General features: G+C 50.4%; 1 protein-coding gene across 1 annotated transcript in view; it reads left to right on the top strand.

Annotated features, from left to right (window-relative positions):
• The window catches only part of CCDC183 (coiled-coil domain containing 183), a 319,356-nt gene that overhangs the window by 145,896 nt on the left and 153,037 nt on the right, over positions 1 to 20,423 (top strand). Inside the window, exon 11 of the mRNA XM_086919361.1 lies at positions 18,294 to 18,459. Coding sequence (XP_086775487.1) covers positions 18,294 to 18,459 — 166 coding nt within the window. The remainder of the gene's footprint in view (positions 1 to 18,293; positions 18,460 to 20,423) is intronic.

The raw sequence follows: 20,423 nt of genomic DNA, 5'->3' as shown, positions 1-20,423 counted from the left end.
CTTCATAATATGCAATTACCATTGGATATTTTTTCCTTTGAAATTCTGTCCTCAATATTCCTCTATCATGACATTCGGAGGGTTGATATTCAGTGGTACAGTCTTTCTCAGCCAGGTGGGTGGCAGTGTTGTTTCTGGCCTTTTAAGTAATGCAGCTGGTCTTGAGAATAATTGATGTCTGAAGCAGTTCTGACTCTGCAACCTATTCAACAGTTATGTTTTCCACCAATGTGGATTCCATTCAGATGTTGGAGGGATTTAAGAAGGCTGTGTTGGCTGCATCGAGTGAACTGAGCTCTGGAGTGCCTAGAGGAACCTTTGGGATTCGCTTGAATTGTGTCAGATGTGGTGCCTTTGGCTTCCTTTCTCCAACATTCCAAACAGATGATGGTTTTATGCCTCAACACACAACACTTCAGGTTCAACTGGTCCTCTGTGCTTCTAATATTGCCACAGATCCCCAGTTCTGTTAAATAGAGGTCTGATGGGGAGTTATAGACAATTTTAATTCTCTAATCAATCTGACACTAAACCCAGTGGGCCCAATTCACAGAATGAACTTAAGACTCAATCCTAAACTTACTACTGTTTTGGTATTCACAGATTGCACTTACTACTTTTGGTATTCACAGAATGAACTTACTACTTTTGGCATTCACAGAATGCACTTACTACTTTTGGTATTCACAGAATGAATTTACTCATTTCGGTATTCCCGGAAGTTAGGACTCCTAACTTTAGGACTCCTAAATGCCTTCTGTGAATACCGAAACGCCTAAAATTAGGATTTTTCTCAATTTAGTAGTAGTAAAGTTAGGACTCCTAACTTTAGGACTCCTAAATGCCTTCTGTGAATACCGAAAGTCTTAAAATTAGGATTTTTCTCAATTTAGTAGGAGTAAAGTTAGGACTCCTAATGTCCTATTACTCAGTAAGAGAAAACTTTGGTCTGGTCTGTGGACAACACCACATCCAAACCAGAACCTGGTGTAAGAACTAAAAACAGGGCATGCTTTCTTTCTTTTCTCCCAGAAAATATTACTTATCTTTGTGTGTTGTATGAATGGTATTCTCATGAGTGACTGTGGGTTGACTGGGAAGTGCCTGTTAAATGGGAGTCTATATCCACCAGTTGGATGCAGTGCATTTAGTTAGGGTGAGTGAAGATTGAAGCCGCTGAGGTGCACAGTCTGAAGAAGAGTGTCCACTTGAGGGTTCAGAGGAAATTTCCAGCAACTGAAGCAACAGCCCCATAGAGTTTTTTTTTTTTGTAAATTATTTTTCATTGCAGATACACAAGGGGCCAAGATATAAACTGTATATGAATCTCTGTGTACAACAGCTGTTAATACCTCACACTCTGAGGGATACACGGCCATTTAGCCCACACCCCGGAAGTCGGGCGGCGTTCGTTGTCAGTATAATAGTTACACCCGTGATTGTCAACCTTGATCCGTTGCAAACATCCCATGTTTCTGCTTTTCTTTTTTTTTCTGTAAGTAATGGAACCATCCCCCTCCCACCCCCCACCCTCATCCCAAGGTGGTCAAACATTAGAAAACTCAAGTTAGGTTTCAGCAATACACCAGTAGATTTAAGAACATGTCATTATCGCATACATTCCCGCCCCCCCTCCCTCCACTTTCAGCCAGGTAAGTACATTTGGTCAGAGCCTGTCGCAACCAGTGGCCTCCCTTCCTCATGTGATCGTAAGCATGACCATTCAGACCCTCCTGCTCCCCATCCGGTCAAGATCAGCGACGCAATCCCTCCATCTTTCACATCGCACTACAGCCCCCCATCCAATCCATGGTATTGTCTCCATTTTGACCAAACCTTCCTAAATTTTCGGGGGCAGCCCCTTGCCTTGTATGTGACCCTTTCCGCTGCCATGTACAGGTCCAACCCCCTCCTCCACTCCTCCACTCCTCCAGGGCCGGGAGTTCTGGCGCTCCCCAATGTTTCGCAATATCCCGTTTGGCGACCACCACCACCAGGACCAGGAAAATGAGTAATGGGCGGGTCAAATCCACCTCTGTCGTCATACCAAGCAGCGCCAGCTTGGGGTCCAGAGGGATGGGGGCCCCTAGGATCTCTTCGAGTTCCCGAAAGATCTGCGACCAGTACTTCTGTATTACCGTGCAGGTCCATACCGTATGAAAGAAGTCCCACTCCCCCTGCCCACACCTAAGGCACCTCGGTTCCTCTATTTTCCCCATTTTGTAAAGGCATACCCTGTCAAAGTATGTTCTGTGGAGAAAGTTAAATTGGATCAGTCGCAATCTGGACTTGATGGCCACCTCCCGGGGGTGTGTCAAGACTATCTCCCAGTCCAGGTCCTCCATTTCCCCTACCTCCACCTCCCATACATGCCTAAGTTTTGTTAGGTCTCCCAACATATGGTTGGTCAATGTCTTATATGTGAGGGACACCGCCTGTCCAACCATATGCTCCTGGAGCAGCCTCCCCTCCAGTGGTGCATATTCAGGGATGTCAAGCAGTGAGATATTTTGGGCCCTCCAGGCATGGCGCAGCTGGGCGTATTTGAAGTGTTGCGTGTTGTGTAACCCGAACTCCATTTGAAGAGCTCTGAATTACTTTAGTTCCCCCTTGGCTACTACGTCCCCAATGGTGGAGATGCCAATGTCATCCCATCGCTGGAATCCGCGCAGTTTGTGTAGTTCACGTAACCAGCTAGAGTGCCATAGTGGTGTCTGCCGTGTAGGTTTCTGTTCCTATCCCATGCGTTTCGTAGCTTTCGTCCAAGCCCGCCCTTAGTGTTATGATTGTATCAGGGAGAAGATTAGCCCTCCTCACGTCCCCGTAGAGATACCGCAATATGTGTCTAGGCGCCAGCGTGGCTCTTTCTAGGGAATATGTCGGATGGTCTGCCGCCGCATGGAGCCAGTCATTGATAGGACTCAGGTGTTCCGCCCAGTAGTAGGCCTCCAAATTGGGAAGCGAGATTCCCCCGTTGTACTGGTGTCGTTGCAGTGTGGCCAACGCCACCCTTGCCTGTTTGCCGATCCAGAGGAAAGATCGTAAATCTGCATGGATCTTAGTGAAGACCGCAGTAGGTATCGGATAGTACTCGTTTTGGAGGGCGTATAGGAATTTTGGTAGTATAACCATTTTATACATGGCCGCCCTGCCCAGGATTGTTAAAGGGAGCTGCCTCCAGCGGTCCATATCGGCCACCGCGCTTGCGGCGACTCGCTCCACGTTTATTTGGAACGAAAAAGGGATATTCGTCGTTATATAAACCCCCAGGTATTGGAACCCTTCGGTCGATGTCAGCAGTTCCCCCGGTAGACTCCCCCATTGGTCTCTCCCCTTCGGATCATATAATATTGATTTGTGCCAATTGATTTTGTGTCCCGCCATCTCCCAGTAGTGTTCCAATTCTCTGAAGAGCTCCGGAACTGTCGTCTCAGGCTCTGTTATATAGAGCAGGACGTCATCCGCATACAGCGAAATCTTTTCGGGAGATAGCGTCCCTGCCCCATCCGTGAAGCCGTGGATATTTGCATTATGCCGGATTCTGGCCACCAGTACTTCTATAACGAGTGTAAGGAGAAGTGGGGACAGGGGGCAACCCTGCCTAGTACCTCTCTGGATAGGAAATTCACGGGAGATTGTTCCATTAACCCTCACCCTCGTCCTTGGGCTAGTATATAGTAGTTTGATCCACGCCGAGAACTTTGATCCGAACCCAAACCTCCGGAGCATTGCCATCAGGAAGGGCCAATGTACCGCATCGAACGCTTTTTCGGCATCCAGTGAGAGGAACCAGTGCGGGTCGTCCTTCCCCTTTACCTCCGGGAGCCAGTTGTGCGTTCTTCTGAGGTTTAGCTTTGTTGCCCTGTCGGGTAGGAAGCCAGATTGGTCCACATGAACCAAACCCGTTATGACCGCCCTTAGGCGGACCGCCAGGATGGTCGCCAGCACTTTTACCTCCGTATTGAGTAAAGATATCGGTCGGTAGGAGGCACATTCATTCCGTGGCTTGCCCTCTTTATAGATTGGTATTATTGTAGCCATAGTAAGATCTGGTGGGAGTTCTCCTGCTTCAAGGGCATCCACTAGAAGGCCCCGAAGGTGGGGGGTCAGCAGGTCTGATGTGCGTTTAAAGAGTTCAGCGGGGAACCCATTTGGACCTGGTGTTTTACCCGGGCGGAGTCTGGCTATAGCATTAGCGATGTCTTCTAACGAAATGTCTGCGTCTAGTGTAGTCGCTTCTTCCGGGGGAAGGATCGGCAGGGTGGTATCGTCTAAATATAGAAGGGCCTCCTCGTAAGTCGCCAGGTCGCGCGCTGCGTAGAAGGCTTCATAATGGGCAGCAAAAGCGTCTGCTATCTCTGCGTCAGTTTTGACCGTTGTACCTCCTGTCGTGACTATGCTATCTATCCATCTCTCAGCTTTTTCTTTCCTGCTGAGCCATTCCAGTAGTTTCCCTGACTTATCCCCTACGTCATACAATCTGTGCAGGGTGGCTAGTGATTGTGTCTTGGCTTCGTTAGTCACCAATTCCCGATATAGTTTTTGAGCGTCTAATAGCCGCCGCAGGGAATTTTCGGACCTGTGGGCTAAGTATTCGCCTTCAGACTTTAGGATCGACTGTTCCAGGGCTGTCTCCGTCTGTCTTCCCCCAACCTAAGTCGAATCCTATCACGCATGACTGGTTTCAGGGCCTCCCACAAAGTGACTTTCGAGGTAACTGAGCCTACATTGTCCTCAAAATAAATCTTTATGTCTGTCCTCACATCTTTTAGTATCTTTGTGTTCTGAAGGTCCCAGGCCGCGAGCCTCCAGCACCCCGCGTCCCTAGCTCTGTTGCGCCCCATTCGTACATGCAAAGGTGAGTGATCAGAGATACCCCTGGCTCTGTATTCAGCTACATCTCCTACTGTCAGCCATTGTCTAGGCATGAAAACATAGTCAAGACGTGAGAATGTCCGATGCGCCCCGGAATAATAAGAGTAGGCGCGGTGTGTTGGGTGAAGCCACCGCCATGTGTCTGTCAGTCCCAATGAAGACATCATGTCAAATAAAGCAGTCCTGTGTTGGCCGTCTACAGCGGTGCTGGATCTATCAAGGGTAACGTCCAATACATCATTGAAGTCCCCCCTACCACCTGTGTTGTGTCCGCTGTGTCTAGGAGGATGTTCGCTACCGCGGCGTTCGTGCGTGACTGCAGCTTCGGTGGTGCATATACAGAGATCAAGGTATATGTGTGCCTATTCCAATTTCCCTGAACTCCCGCATATGTGCCCTGCGGGTCGAGCCACGTGCGTGTAATGGCGAAGGGTTGGGATTTTTTAATTATGACTGCTACTCCCCTGGAATCAGAGGTATAGCCTGCATGGACCAATACCCTGTATTTGCCCCTAGCAATGAAGGCACACTGAGTACCCCTAAGATGTGTCGCTTGCAGAAAAATGATATCGGGGTCCGTCTTTTTGATGTATGCGTTTACCAACCCTCTCTTGATTTTGGATCCCAGCCCATTAACATTCCAGGTCAGTATGCCCAGCCTCTTGCCTGCCACCTGTGGTGTTATTACGGTACCGGCCATGGGAAAGTGCAGTGACCATGAGTGACCTAACTCTTATAGTTGGCGGCGTTGCGAAGACACAACTTGCTGCAGTGTTACTCTACCCAAGTCTTCAGTTGTCCCACCCGATTCCATTCCCATACCCTGCCCCAACAGATTTGAAGTCCCCCCACCCCCACCCCACCTCCCTTCCCTTCCAGTTGTGTCCGATTGTCAGACATAGCTTTCCGAAGGAGTAGGCCTGTCGCCCACCCACCACACCCACCCTAGTAGACACCAAGCAACCCTATAAACAAGGCAAACAAAAACTGTTAAGGGGGGGTGTCAACTTGCGTGCTTCCCCGCTGCAGACTGCCGTTCCATTCCTGCAAGTCCATCGAGTCCTCGATCCACCATCCACTTCGCTGTGTCATTGTATGCCTGGTGTAAATGTAAATGTAAATGTGTTTCGATTTATATAGCGCACTTTAACCCAGGGGCCTCAAGGCGCTTGCTTAGGGAACCCGTCCTGGTATTCCCCTGTGAGATACCCCGGCCGGGTATCCACAAGGTGAAAGCCAGGCATCCCGCCGCGAGGGGCCGTAGTGGAGATTAAGCAAGCTATTGCCCAGAGTCGCAGAGTGTAACCCCGTGAGTCGAGTAGGCACCAGAGCGAGAATTGTCGACTCCGTGGAATTTTTGAGCCCGAGACCCGCCGAGGAGGGGAATCGAACCCTGGTCCACGGCCGATCTCAGCTTCTGGGTCTGCCGCCTCTAACCACTGAGCCACGCTTCTCCACTGTGTGTGTACTGTGCATGATGAGTCCTGCACTGCTAGGATTTAGAGTCTTGAGTGTCCGACTCTGGACTGTGTTGTCCCGACATGTCCCGCTCCTTCACTCTGATCTCTTCCACCAACGGGTGGTCCGATTGCCCCTCTTCCTCCTCTCCATCTCTGCCCGACGTGGGGCTATCGAGCCTCTCTTCCTCTTCTCCTTCCGACCTTGCCGTGCTGCGCAGCACTGTAAATCTCGATCCCTGTGCTGTTGCACCTCCTGGAGAGGCCGAACGCCCTTTCCGTGTCCTCCCGGTATCACGACCTCTGTATGGCGTTGCTGGGGCTGGCCTTCTTGAGCGTCTGGATTTCAGTCTTTGTGGTTTCGGGAGTTCCCAGCGTGTCGTGTTTCTCAGTGACTTATCCAGTGCATCACGTCTCGCTGTCTCCCTACTGTTAACGATGGGGCGCTCCTCCAGCCATTGCCAAGCGTCTTCCGGATGGGTGAAAAAAAGTGTCTGTTCGTTGAAGATCACTTTAAGTTTTGCCGGGAACAATAGCATGTATGATATTTTTAGGTCTCTAAGTTTAGCTTTTACCGAATCAAAGGATCGTCTCTGCTTTTGCACCTCTTGACTGTAGTCTGGAAAGATCATGATCTGGGAGTTTTCCAGACGAATCTCGCCCAACTTCCTCACTTCTCTCAGTATGAGGTCTCTGTCAGCAAAGTTCAAGAAACGAGCGATGACCGGTCGTGGTCTCGCCCCCTCCGGTGGCTTCGCAAGGAGAGCCCTGTGCGCCCTTTCGATTATGAAACATGGTGAAAATTGTGCCTGTGGGAACGTTTCTCTGAGCCACGCGTGGAGGAAGGATATCATGTCATTCTTTTCAATTCCCTCTCTAAATCCAACAAAGCGCAGGTTATTACGCCTGGCTCTATTTTCGGCATCGTCCACTTTCCAGGCTAGTTGGCGTGGGAGGCTTGCAGCTCCGCCATGTCTCTTCGGAGGGTCGTGATCGAGTCCTCGGCCTCACCCATGCGCGTTTCCGCCGCGGCGACCCTGTCGGACAGATTTCGGAAATCCTGCCTCAAGAGTGTCACTTCTGACCCCACATCGCCGATTTTGACCTCCAACGCTGCCCTGGACTCCTGGATATCGGTGCGGGAGGCCTGGATCACCGCCATCAGCAATTCTGTGTCGGAGCGCCCGGTTGGGGCCGCCAGGGGGCCCTCCGCCGCCGGACGCGGCGCAGCAAAGTTATCCATTGGTCCTTGTTTGGGGCCTTTTGCCGGGTTCTCCTTTTTCCCCATTGTTTTCCCCCTTGAGCAGCCACCTGATACCTGTTGCCACTATGAAGATCAATCCTCGAGTGTCAAGTCCCTGGTATGATGACGCTTTGCGCGCTCTGAAGGGAGCCTGTAGACGGGCGGAGAGGGCCTGGCGGAAGACATATGGGGCTGAGCTAAAGGCTACTTATGTCGCGTCCGTCAAGCTCTATCACCGGGCTATCTGTCGTGCTCGAGCGGCATTTTATGCCGAGGAGTTCCGGAACAGCACCAACCCGTCGAAGGCCATCTTCAAGGCGGTGAAAGATCTCATGTCTAAGCGATCTATCTCCACGGCTGAGAGTTCTGTCGCACACTGTGAGTCCCTCGCTTCCTATTTCTTAGGTAAAGTCCAGTCTATATATCGGACTTTCCCGAGTACGGGTATAGCGTTGGGTAGCCCTAAGAAGACACCCTACCAGCCCGCTCTCCTCACTCTTCCCCCTCTCACCCTGGAAGGGTTTGACAAACTTGCTACGCAAGTTAAATCTGGGTCTCCATCTGATCCAGTGAGGCCTGCGCTCTTTCGAGATCAGACCTTTGTAGGGCGTGTGGCTATACGCTCTCTTGTCAATCTCTCTCTAGAGACTGGGGTGGTTCCCATCAGCTGGAAGCAGGCGGTGGTGTCTCCGATCATTAAAAAGCCATCTCTTGACCCGTCTAAGCCGGAAAGCTACCGTCCCATCTCACTGCTGCCCTGGCCAGCTAAGTTGACAGAGGCCCATGTCAATCTGGCCCTGTCGGAACACTTAGCCCGGTCCAATGCCCTCGATCCCACACAGAATGGATTCCGTGCTGGCCACAGCACGGAGACTGCCCTTCTGGTGATGGTGGAACATCTCCGAGCAAGGTTGGATGCTGGACAGACGTCGGCGCTGATCTTGTTAGATCTCAGCGCCGCATTCGATACCGTGTCGCACAGCATCCTCCTTGGGCGGCTCGAGGAGATTGGTATCGGCGGCCAGGCGCTGCAGTGGTTCCGCTCCTTCCTAGACAACCGTTCCTTTTGTGTTGCCATCCCTCCCTTCAAGTCCGGGTTCCAGCCTCTGGCCATGGGGGTTCCGCAGGGATCCTCGCTGAGTCCCACGCTGTTCAATCTCTACGTGAGACCGCTGGCTGATGTCGCAAGGCAGTGGGGCCTAACCATGGTCTCATATGCCGACGACACACAGCTGGCGGTTACTCTCAGCGGGGATGCGGAACAGGATGCCCCCAGGTTTCAGTCCGGACTGAAATCGGTGGCCAGCTGGTTGACAGGTAACTGTCTCCAGCTTAATGCCGCAAAAACAGAGGTGATGGTTGTCGGGAAGGGAGTGGAGCTTTGGGGCGATCAGTGGTGGCCTTCGGAGCTTGGCCCCACCCCGACCCCGGTGTCGGAGGTGAAGAATCTTGGGGTCTGGCTAGACGCTGGTCTCACATTCATAGGGCACACCAAAAAAATCGCAGCCTGTTGCTTCGGTCTCCTTAGAGGGCTTAGGCCGGTGCTTAAGTTTTTCGACGCCCCGACTAGACAGCTTGTGGTCCAGGCAACCATCATCTCCCGCCTGGACTACGCCAGCTCATTGCTGGCGGGGGCTAACCAGGCTGAGTTAACCCGTCTGCAGCGGGTGCAGAACGCCGCGGCGAGAGCCATTGTTGGACTTCCTAAGTTCTCCCCGGTGTCTCATGTCATCCGCTCCCTGCACTGGCTCCCGGTTAGGAAGCGTATTCTCTTCAAGGTCCTGTGTCTGACCTTTAAAATTCTCAGAGGCATAGGCCCTGAGATCTTGGCCAACTCCATCTCCTTCTATGTCCCTACCCGCAACCTTCGATCGCAAGGTCAGGCCCTCGCTGTTGTCCCCAGATTTAGGCTCAGCAGGATGGGTGGCCGTTCCTTCAGGGTGAGAGCTGCGCTAATCTGGAACACCCTCCCTGTTGAAATTCGGCTGATAGAGGACTTGCTGTCGTTCCGTAGAGCCATAAAAACTTTTCTATTTTAGCTTCCTTGTTTCAGCACTTTTGTTGTATTTCGCCCTGTTGTGTTATGTCTGCTCCGTGTCTCTGCGCCGGGATGCTCCTTCGCTGGAGTCGCTGTGCGCATAATAAATTGTTATAACATAACATAACCTCCAGGTAGTGATTAGTGGATGCCGACCCCGACGGAGGCCTCCGGGCGCTCCCTCCAAGACCTGGGCAGCCGTAGTCCCTCGTGTCTGCCCGCTCAGGCCCCACATGTCGTGTCTCCCCTTCTGATTTCCTTCTTCTGCCCCTGAGCCGGAACCCGGGCCCTCTCAACGTGTCCTTGGCCAGGTGCGTCTCTGCCCGAGTCTCTCACTCCTTCCGGCCTTAGTGGCCTACCTCAGACGCTGGGCCTGTCCCTCCGTCCTGCCAAGTAACAGTTTCCACTCCGCTTACCGCCAATTAAGGCCTTCCGATACCTCACACCGCCTCCTGTACTTGTGCCTCTATCCGCCGTGAGCGAGCCCCTAAAAAGTGTCCTCCTGGCGTACTCACTCTGAGGCGGTGTGGCCCTTGGAGTTCTCCAAAGCTCCGAGTTGCGGCGTCTGTGAGAGTATGAGGCCGTGGTCCCTCGCGGCTCAGGGGGCTCCGGGGTCTACTGCAGCTACCCCCCACCACCGACAAGTCCCCGGCCCACCTTCACTCCTGTCCCTCTCTCGCTGCCTTTTTTGGTGTTCTGGGCAACGTGGGGATGGCAACCGGGAGGTGTCAGCGTGGCCCAGGATCCTCCAGGCCGCCTCTTTTGCTGACGGAGGGTCCGTCGACAGAGATCCCCTGCCTCCCGGTGGATCGTATTGAGGCAGGCCTGTAGCAGGGCTCAGTGGCGGCTCCCACCCTCAGTGGTGTGGTCTGGGCAGGCGGGAGCCTCACCTGCAGTGTGGCTCACCCGGGGCAGTAAAGGCCTTCCCTCAGCCGGGATTCCTGCCCCGGGGCCTCGCTCCGGTCACCGCTCCTGTCGGGTACTCCCCACCGGGCCTCCGGGGATTTGGGTCTGAGTTAAGGCAGGGGGGCGGGTCCGGATCCTCACCGCCCCGGAGCTGCACCTGCCTGGCGGGCAGACCTCCTCTCACCCGCGACGGAGCTCCGTTCCGTCCTCAGCCTCCTCCTCCAGGCCGCCCGCCGGCCCGGTAGCGTCCCTCGGAGCCGACAGCTCACTCACTTCGCTCCGGGCGCCATGTTGGTGCAGTTCTCCCTTTGGCCCGTGCCTCCAGATGGACAGGGGAGGGCGGCGGGGGGAGGGGGAAACTCGGTGTCCGGGGCTGCTCCGGGTGTTTTCCGTCTTCTGTCGCGTCCACCCCCTTAACGCACCTGATTTGGGCCGGTGAAGGAGCCGAGCTCACAGTGCTCCGTGCCATGTTGGTACAGTCGGGCGCGCGGGGGAGAGACTCCGGAGTGTTTTCTCGGACTGTGGCACCGGAATCTCCGCTTTCTCTCCTTGTGCCGGCTCAGTACACCTTCAGCCTCATATCAGTTGGTTTTTGTGGCTGCAGGAATAGTTTGGACGACGGATCTGGATGCAGTCTGTGAGGAGCTCCGCTACTGCACGTCTTAGCAGGCCATGGTGTTGGCCACGCCCCCCAACAGCCCCATAGAGTTATGGGAAAAGAGAACATTGAGTTGCTTGAATCCAGGTGTGATGGTTGGTATGCTTCCCTAGGGCGAGGACCTGCGAGTGTGTAACGTCTTCCATTGTTGCCAGTTGGGACTAGCAACAACATCACATACTGATTGTTGTTTTTGGTACCATCATGTGTATTAATTTCAGTCTGGACGTTTATTGGTATATTTGAGATGCCATGGTGGTTTCCACGTGTCTGTATATATAGCCTCTGTGTTTCTTCATAGTGTAGTTAATTGACCAATCTGTGTGCTAGGGATTTGAAACAGTTTACTAGTGGGTGGGGTGCCTACCACCCTTGTGTATACCTGGCAAACTATGGCTATGGCAGAAAATATTGTTGGGAATGTAAGATGGTTCAAGGGACTAGCCAGCTTAGAGAGAAGATGTCCACAGAATTCGTGGACAGGTGACTGCTGTAACTAGGTCACAGGAGGGAATGACAGTGTTAGAAGGTTAATGTAGTGTCTGTGTATGCTCATGTGGGATCCTGTGAGGTAGCACAGCTACTCATGGCCAGACAACTAGCATAATATCATGTTTCTCCTAGCAAGAGGGAAGAGGTTGATGGTTTGTGTGGGCGGCGCCTGGCTGCCAGGTGCACATAAAGTGTGTGATTGGTCCCGGAGGATGACGTGCATCCATGATCAGGACCACACTTCTCTCCATCCAGCTCCCTCCAACTATTTCTCCATTTCCCTGCACGTCATCACATTCACATTCCATGAGATTGTGATATCATAGTAAACACAAAACATCTCCCACCTAAACAAAACATAAAGGAACAACAAGTAATAAACACAATAAGTGGAAAATTTAGTGGACTGTGAATTCCACGAGAAAAGTAATATCTGACACAAAAGATTAATAATCGTAACATTAGTAGTAACAGAGCAATGCATCATCATTAAATAAACACATCACTGGAGTACCTAGAGTGCATTGTAGGAGTGGCAGAGATGGCAGAAGGTTATCCCAGTATATAATCCTTCCATCTTTCGGTCCGCTGTAGGAAGCGGCCAGGCCTTGATGGTACGATTCTCACTTACAGACCTCAAACACGAATTTGCCCCTACAACAGAGAAATCAACGCACCCACGTCCAGCTTCTCCCCCGAATCATCATCCACCAACCAATGTTTGGGGTCATTCCAACCTCGTCTCCCTCTCCTTCCGAAACCCTGGAAAGGGTCATACATGTTCCAGGTTTGGAAAAAGGATTTCCCCACAAAGAAAAAGAACAGTGCACGTGTGCAAAGGGTCTCTTAGGAAGAAGAAGACCCCTGGGGCCGAGTCACCTGACATTTCCCACTGATCCACTTGGAGGCTTGCCCTGGCACTGGATTCCAGGCACAGCACGAGAATAATAAAAATAACTAAACCTGCACTTAAGTGTAGGCGTAAACCTAGGTGCTGATTTGCTAGTTTTTTTTCATAAAGAGGGCCCTGCATGTTCTCTACATTCGCACTCGCCTATGGAAACCCCACTCTTACAGTATATCACAGGTTGTCCCAACCTTGCCATTTCTAAGGGGAGAGAGTTACTCCTGCCTTTTGACCCCATCCCATCACTGTTCAGGAGGCCCAAGGCGTAATAAAGGCCTGCCTTTGACAAACATCCACGTGTGCTCAGCTGCCTTTGTGAGAACAGTTTTGCTGTTGTGAATTGTGAATAAGTATTTCCTAACTTAGTCCACTGCAAGGTGGCGGGCCCTAGGGCACTCACAAATGTAGTCTGAAAAATGATCTGTGAAGCAAGGGGGAGGGGGTGCATTGATTACCGAGCCGTGCTCTGTTAAATGAAGAAGAGAATCCAGGACTCATTTTTGGGTCCCTTTGTTCCGAAGTCTATAACTTAGATACTCAACAACAGCATCTCCTGCATGTCTGACAGTGGCGGCTCCCAGTGGCGGCCGGTAAGGTACGGTGAGGGTAGGGTGGGGTTGGAGGGATGTGTTTGAATTTTAAAAAAACAATCACTAGGGTGGGGGTAGGGTGGGGTGGGCTGTGTTTGAATAAAAAAAAACAATCACTTACCTGATCTCACCGCGTCTCTCCTTCGTCTCTCCCGTGTCCAGTGAGTTTCTTCCGGGCGGCACCCAGCCTCCCCACAGCCAATCACAATGCAGAGTTGTGATTGGTAAGAACCCAGGCTCCCCTGAGCCAATCACAACGCAAGAGGGCCGGTCAAACATTCATGCGCACTTTACAGAGTGCACAGCCACTCCTCCTCCCCGAGGTCAGGTAAGCCAAGCGCAGGCCGCCAAAGCCTGATGGTACGAAAAATAAAATAATAATAACTTCTGTTATTATCATTTTATTTTGTAGTTTACACTGCTCTGTGAGCAGTGGGGTGATGCTCCTCCGCCTTAGCGGAGAAGCCGCCACTGGTGGCGGAGGAACATCGCCCTCACTGCTTTCAGAAAAAATAAAAATAAAATGATAACTTGTTGTTATATTTTTATTTCTTCCTTCAGCGACAGCTTTGCAGGCGGGGGGGGACGGGGCTGCTCTGCTCACAGATCAGCAGGGGAAGGAGTGGTGGACACACTGTAAGCGTGCATGAATTTTTGGCCGATCGTCTCAGGCAGGCCAAACAGTCATGCGCACTTTGCATGTTCTCCACCCAGGCTGCATTACAGCCTGGGTGGAGTACATGCCCAGGCTCCCACAGTGCTCAGACCAATCACAACGCTGCATTGCAGCGTTGTGATTAGCTTAGGAGACCCTGGGTGCGTCCTCTTCTGGCCGGGAGACACATGGCGCGGAAACAGAGGAGAGACATGTGGAGGAGGTAGGTTTATTTTATTTTTCTTTCCCCTCTCCAGTCCCCCACCCCTGCCCCCGCCCTCCGCCCCGCCTACCCAAATTGGTGCCAGCCGCTAGATGTCTGATATTGTGTTAGCTTCTGCCAAGCTGTGGTCCATGCAGCTGCACAGTACATGTTGCTTTTCCCTGCCAAAATGAAAGTCTTGTTTCAAGACCATGCCCATTTCTTTCTCACACCTGAGGACGCCTGGCACTGGCTGGAGGAGAGGCCTCACCCTCGACCATCACAGGAACAGTCACATGGGACAGCTGGCTGTGGAGGGTTGGGGGCCTGGTCAAAACTTTAGTCCTTGTTACAGAAACATAGAGCTCGGTATGGGAGATGCGGGGATAGACCCACACGTGCTGCAGCTGGTGACCGTGTTAGAGGCAAGGAATCAACGGACTCAGTGGGAGAGGGACTATTTCGGCGGGAGCCAAACTTCTTTGACGGGGGAGATGATCCGTCGGCCCACCAGACAATAGAGGATGATTTGAGCCATGGCTCTGATGGTGCAGCATCTAACCATGAACTAATGAACAAAGAAACCGGAGATCTTGTAGAATCTTGATCTTGCAGGGGTCCGGTAGGCCCCGGGGGTGCTATGTGGTTGGAAAATGGCAGCACAATGTTTGGTGCGTGGTTGAGGCTTGCTGAAGACCCCCCCCCGATTTGGTGTGCTTGGTGTGTTTTGTATAAATGGTCTGTGTTGGGAGTGCTAGGGACGTGATTGTGGATTATACGCTAATTTTATAGGGAGGGTGGGTGACAGACCTCTCGGTATTTGTTTGTGAGTAGTTACGTTTGGTTTGCAAGGTGTGGATGCTTGCGATGACTTTTGGGAGATGGGGCAAGGGGGTGGGAGTTATGTGTTTTGGGTCTGTTCTTTTTTGTTGCATTGTTTGCTAGGAGGGACAGTAGTTGTAGTATAGCGTACAGTCCTGGAATGTAACATCCGTCAAGCAGCAGACAGCATGACCTCCACGGTGCAGGATAGGCACTGGAGTGATAACAACTTTTCTGTCTTGTCCTGGAATGTCAGAGGCCTGGACAGCAATTAAAGAGGGGATTAGTGATACAATACACAGGTAAACTTCGATCCGATTTGGTCCTGCCCCAAGACACATACCTGAAAAGGACTCACTGGCCATTCCTTGGTAGGGGTGCACACGCTACATTGGCACATGCAGATTTAGTTCTAGATCCCGGGGGGTAGCTGTGTTGATACGGAAGTCCCCGCTGTTTCAGGTTATCCAGAGGAGGATTAAATCCTATGGCACATATGTCAAGGTTCAAGGGCAACACAGCTGTCACGGTATGTGTCTTAGTTCTACATGGACGATATCCTTTTTTCATATTACTCCAGTGGAACTGTTAAAATGGGGGGATATCCCTTCCGGATATTCAGGCCTAAAATTGGGCAGTACATCCAATACCCATTAATGATTGGATGTTTGCACCACGGGACCACCCAATTTACATGGTGGAAAGTGCCTGAATGCAGCCCACCTCCACTTTGAGCTATATCTTTGAAGGGTCTGGTTCAGACAGGTTACTACTGGTGACACAGGTGACATTGAGAGTGTGGCAACGAGACTCCAAGACAATGAGCTGGGCTTTTAGGGTTACCAGGAAAACACCACTGAGGGAAAGGGACATGATGAGAGAATTTAGGAATTTACGGGGTTCGAGCCCTGGGACTTGATAGGTATCTCCAAATCAGGTGGCGTTCTGGAAGATGGGGACCTAATGTCGTTCCCCTCCCTGAGGCAGGAATATCACCTTCATCTAAACTAAAACTTAAAATGTGTGCAGTTCATCACGCCTGGCTGGCTGAGAGGTTGGGCGTGGTTGACATACCTGAATACACTCTGCTTGAGGGCAGGTTGCCTATGGAGCTAGGGAGTAAGGCCATCTCAAACACTTATAAAACTATTAACAATAATGTCCCTGACACATTAGGCACACTACAAGGGAGATGGGTTACTGATATTGGGCAGATTGTTGACACAGATTGGGTGGTTGGCCTTGATGCATCCCAGGAGAAGTAGCAATAAAGTCGAGTCTCCGGCTGATACAATTTAAGGTGGGAAACATCATTTACTCCGAATCCATTACCAAGAGTTACGTTTACAACGGGTCACTTATCACGCAAACGTCTTTTCACCGCAGGTGCATTCCACGAACGTCTTTACCACGCAACGCAAGCTTCATTCCTTCCAGTCTTCGTTCCTTCGTCCTGCGTGTATATCATTAGGAGAAAGGGACAATAACAAAAGGGGGCTAGGGGGGCTGGGGGGGGTCTCCCCCCCCCAAAAAAGCGGAAATTAAAAAAAAAGAAGAAAACTTTTTTAAAAAAACGCTATTCAGTGCCAAAGGAGAGAAAGGAAAGTGCCTCAACAACGACGTGGCGTGTAAGTCAAAATAGAAGTCCTATCTCTATTTTGAAAGACGTGTTTTAACGCTGGAAACGTTAGAAGTATTGTAACGCAAATATGGCGGTGTACAATCGTGCGTGCTCAAATGCTGCGTGGTAAAGAGACTTGCGAACTAAAATTTGTGTGGTAATGCCATGCGTGGAACTTGTAATCGTGGTTAAATCATATATTCTTTAAGGTCCTACATCAGGTTTATTATGATCGAGCCGGGCTGCATAGGATGGAGAGGGCGGCCACACTAGATTGTTTGAGATGTATGGGGGTCAAAGGCGACTTCCTCCACACATTTTGGAGTTGCCCCTTTATCCAGACGTATTGGTCCGAGAATGTACAAGAACTTCATGCTATCCTAGAGGTCGATATCCCATTTGACCTGAAATTTTCCCTCTTGGGAACACAAGAGAGATGGATGTCCTGAGGACCCAACTCTTGTTTTGTAATCTGTGTTTGACTGCAGTAAAGAGAGATATGGCCAAGTATTGCAGAGTGTGGGATGTCCCCACTTTTCGCGAATGGAAGGTGGGTTTGGACTTGAAAATGGCTGCTGAGCAATTCCCATATAAGTGTAGGGGTTGTCCCCTCACATTTAGAAAAGAATGGGGACCTTGGTGGAATTGCTACAGCTTGGGGTCTGAGACGGATGAGGTTGGTAACTTGTTACTGGGAACTATGGATGCTGTGTCCAGGGTGTCTGAATAGGATGGCACTTACAGTTAAATGCGCCTTGATGCCTGGTTTGCTTTGCTGCTGGACACTCTGTGTTGTGGACATTATTGGGAATGTTGTCACCGGAGAATGTTCTCTCTTTTCTGATGTTTTATTACATTTGATGTGTTTGACCTTGCAAGCTCATTATTTTAACATCTGTATCCTTTGGAAACATAGCTGTGGATGCTCTATGATGTTTGATTATGTTGTTGTTTCAAAATCAAATAAAGATATATATTTTTTAAAGATATTATACATGCCGGTCTAGTGCTGATATTTCATGTGCAATTAAAAGCAGTGGTGGTAGCTACGGGGCAGTAGTGGTGAGGGGGGTTAGAAACAAAGAAAAAAAGAAAATTCACTGACCTGCCAGCTTCCACCTCTCCTCTGTCCTCTTTGGTCGACACAGGAAACAGGAAGCACACAGGCTCCCAGACTCCTTTAAGCCAATCTTGGCGATTGTTGCATCATTATGACAGCATCATTGGGATTGGTTTGAGTGGCCTGATTGGCGCTGAGACAGGGAGTGGGAGGCTGTGCATGTTCTCCACCCAGCTGTGCAATACCAGCTCAAAATGGCCGGCAAAATTGTCATGCGCACTTAGAAAGTGGCCACTATTCCTCCCCTCTGTGTGGGCAGCCCAACCCCACCCCTAAACAGAGGCAGTATTGAATTCTTCGCCTTAGCGGGGGAGCCACAGCTGATTAAAAGTCTATGATCACCTTTCCAAAGATGTATCACGTTAATTGACTGGTGATATGTTCTAGCAGTATTTGATTAGTGAACTATACCTAGGTAACGCCACTGTATTCCATGCATGGCATTTTCTTGCTGTTATCGAGGCTAACAAGTTGAATGACTCTGCACAGTTCTCCCACATCAGAACTGGCATGGTCTGCACTCAGCCACAACTAATCATCATCGTAAAGTGTGATACACAGTCAATGCTGGCGAAATAGAAATAAGAACCAAATGAAGATCAAGAAAGTAACCTTTAGAACGAAAGAAACAGAAAGCTGGGCGACTTGATAACACTTTCACAAGTAGTTCTGGTTATTCAAAGGGACTGGAATATTCTGTCTTGCAGCTTTGACGCGTTGGATGTGGAACTCAGAAACAACCTGAAGCTGGAGGAGGAAAGACTACAGCAAATGAAGCAAAACTTGTTCCACAGCCAGGAGTTGTATCTGACCATCAAGAACGGCATTAACAATCTCTATATCAAACTGTATGGGATCTCCCTCCCTAAGAAGGTACGTGCATGTTATCAGCGCTTAATTTGTGAAAGAATATGTGCTGAGGCCCTGTAAATTGTAAATTGATACTTGTATAGCTCACTACTCACCCGCAAGGGTCACAAGACACTTGTACGAATACCGCTGTGGAACCCATCCTGGCTTTCCCTGTGAGGCGACCACTCCTAGGCACCCCCAAGGTGGAGGCCAGGCATCCTTAGCGTTGCGGGGGCCGTTGTGGAGATTAAGCAAGCTATTGCCCAGAGTTGCAGAGTGGGACTCCATGATTGGAATAGGCACCGAGGCGAGAATTATCAGGTCCGTGGAATTTTTGAGCCCAAGACCCGCCGGCGCGGGGAATTGAACCCTGGTCCCGGGCCAGACCTCTGCATCAGGGTCTGCCGCTCTAACCATTGAGCCACACTTCTCCAAGCACACTTCCCTCAGCTTTGTTCTAAATCCCGATGTCCTCGCTGCTGGCTGTCAGGGTACCAAATACCAAGGTTGTGCAGCCTTGATTCCACCTCATGCCTCTTCAATCCATCACCAGACTTTCCCTGCCTCTTTATCTCACTCCTGCGGGTTCTTTTCATCCCCACCTCCTCACGTTGTCACTGTTTTCCGTCTATTTTTGCCATTTTTCCCCCTTTTGTGTTTTTCTCTTTCTTACTAAAGGGTCAAAGTCGGATAATGAAAAATAAGTGCTGGTCTGCAAAACTGAGTGCTAGTGGGCCCCACTTGCAATCATCGGCTCACATTAAGCACAGATGATATTTGCTCTCCTGTAGTGCCACAGTGAGGTGTCCAATGTAAGTCCGAGGGGGGCTAATCCATGCTAGATGTTCAGGTTATACTTATGACATATAGTTACATACAATAATCATACATCAGTTAAATAATTGATCTGAGATGATCTGACCCGCTTGGACCTCCGCTGGATACCAGCAGTGGAGCATGATCTATTGTTATTATTATTCAGTTCTTGTATAGCGTGTGGCTACCCAGCAAGGTTTCCCAGCGTTTTGAGAACAGGTAGATCAGCCTAGGAGGAGCTAAAAGAGCCAAGTTTTCAGTTCCTTGCAAAAGACGTAAAGGGAAGCACAGCATCTTAAGGACTCTTGGAGGGCGTTCCATAGCCTAGGACTGAGAAAGGAACAGGAGCGTCCACCCATGTGGGTGTGTCTGACTTTTGGAGCTGTGAATAAAAATGTACTGCTTGAGCGCAGGGTAGGAGCAGGGTAATATGGAGTCATGAGTTTTTGCAAGTACTGTGGTCCTGAGCAGGAGCGGATCGTGTGCATGAAACAAATTTCTTTGAATTCTATACGCTTGTGCACTAGAAGCCAGTGGAGTTGGCGAAGAAGCCTAGATGTTGAGGAATTTTTGGGAAGGTGGAACAGAATTCTGGCAGCGGAATTCTGGACCACCTGCAGGTGTCTTAAAGTAGCTGTCTGCCCCCATGTATAAGACATTGCCATGATCAAGTCTAGATAATATTATTGCCTGGAAGACTGTTCTTTGGGGAGAAAAGGGAGTAGCCACAGGATCTTCCCAAGCCATTTCATAGTAGCAAAGCATGCAGAGGCAACTTTGGAGGCTTGCGGCTACATAGACAATGTGTAGTCAAGCCAGAAGCCAAGGTTCCTCACTTTTTTGGTGGGAGTCGGTGGTGTTCCCAGTGCAGCCGTCCAATGTTGAGGCCCATAGAGCACAAGGTTCTTTCTCAGTACCATAACCTCGATCTTGTCGCCATTTATTTTTAGGGAGTTGGTCTTCATCCAGGTGGAGACAAGGCCGAGGTAGGAGTTGAGATCCTCCAAGTTGACTTCCTGCCCAGGCGACAGGGAGAAGATGATCTGGGTGTCATCTGAATACGAGAACAGGGTTAGCCCACAGCTTTCGACCAGGTCCATCAAATAGCCGGACATAGATTTTAAAAAGTCAAACAAACCTTAAGCACACACTACATACATAATATACAT

The sequence above is a fragment of the Lissotriton vulgaris genome, chromosome 5, assembly GCF_964263255.1.
Source record: "Lissotriton vulgaris chromosome 5, aLisVul1.2, whole genome shotgun sequence".
NCBI lineage: Eukaryota > Metazoa > Chordata > Amphibia > Caudata > Salamandridae > Lissotriton > Lissotriton vulgaris.
Note: the sequence above shows the minus strand (reverse complement) of the source record. Positions and strands in the feature narration are given on the sequence as shown.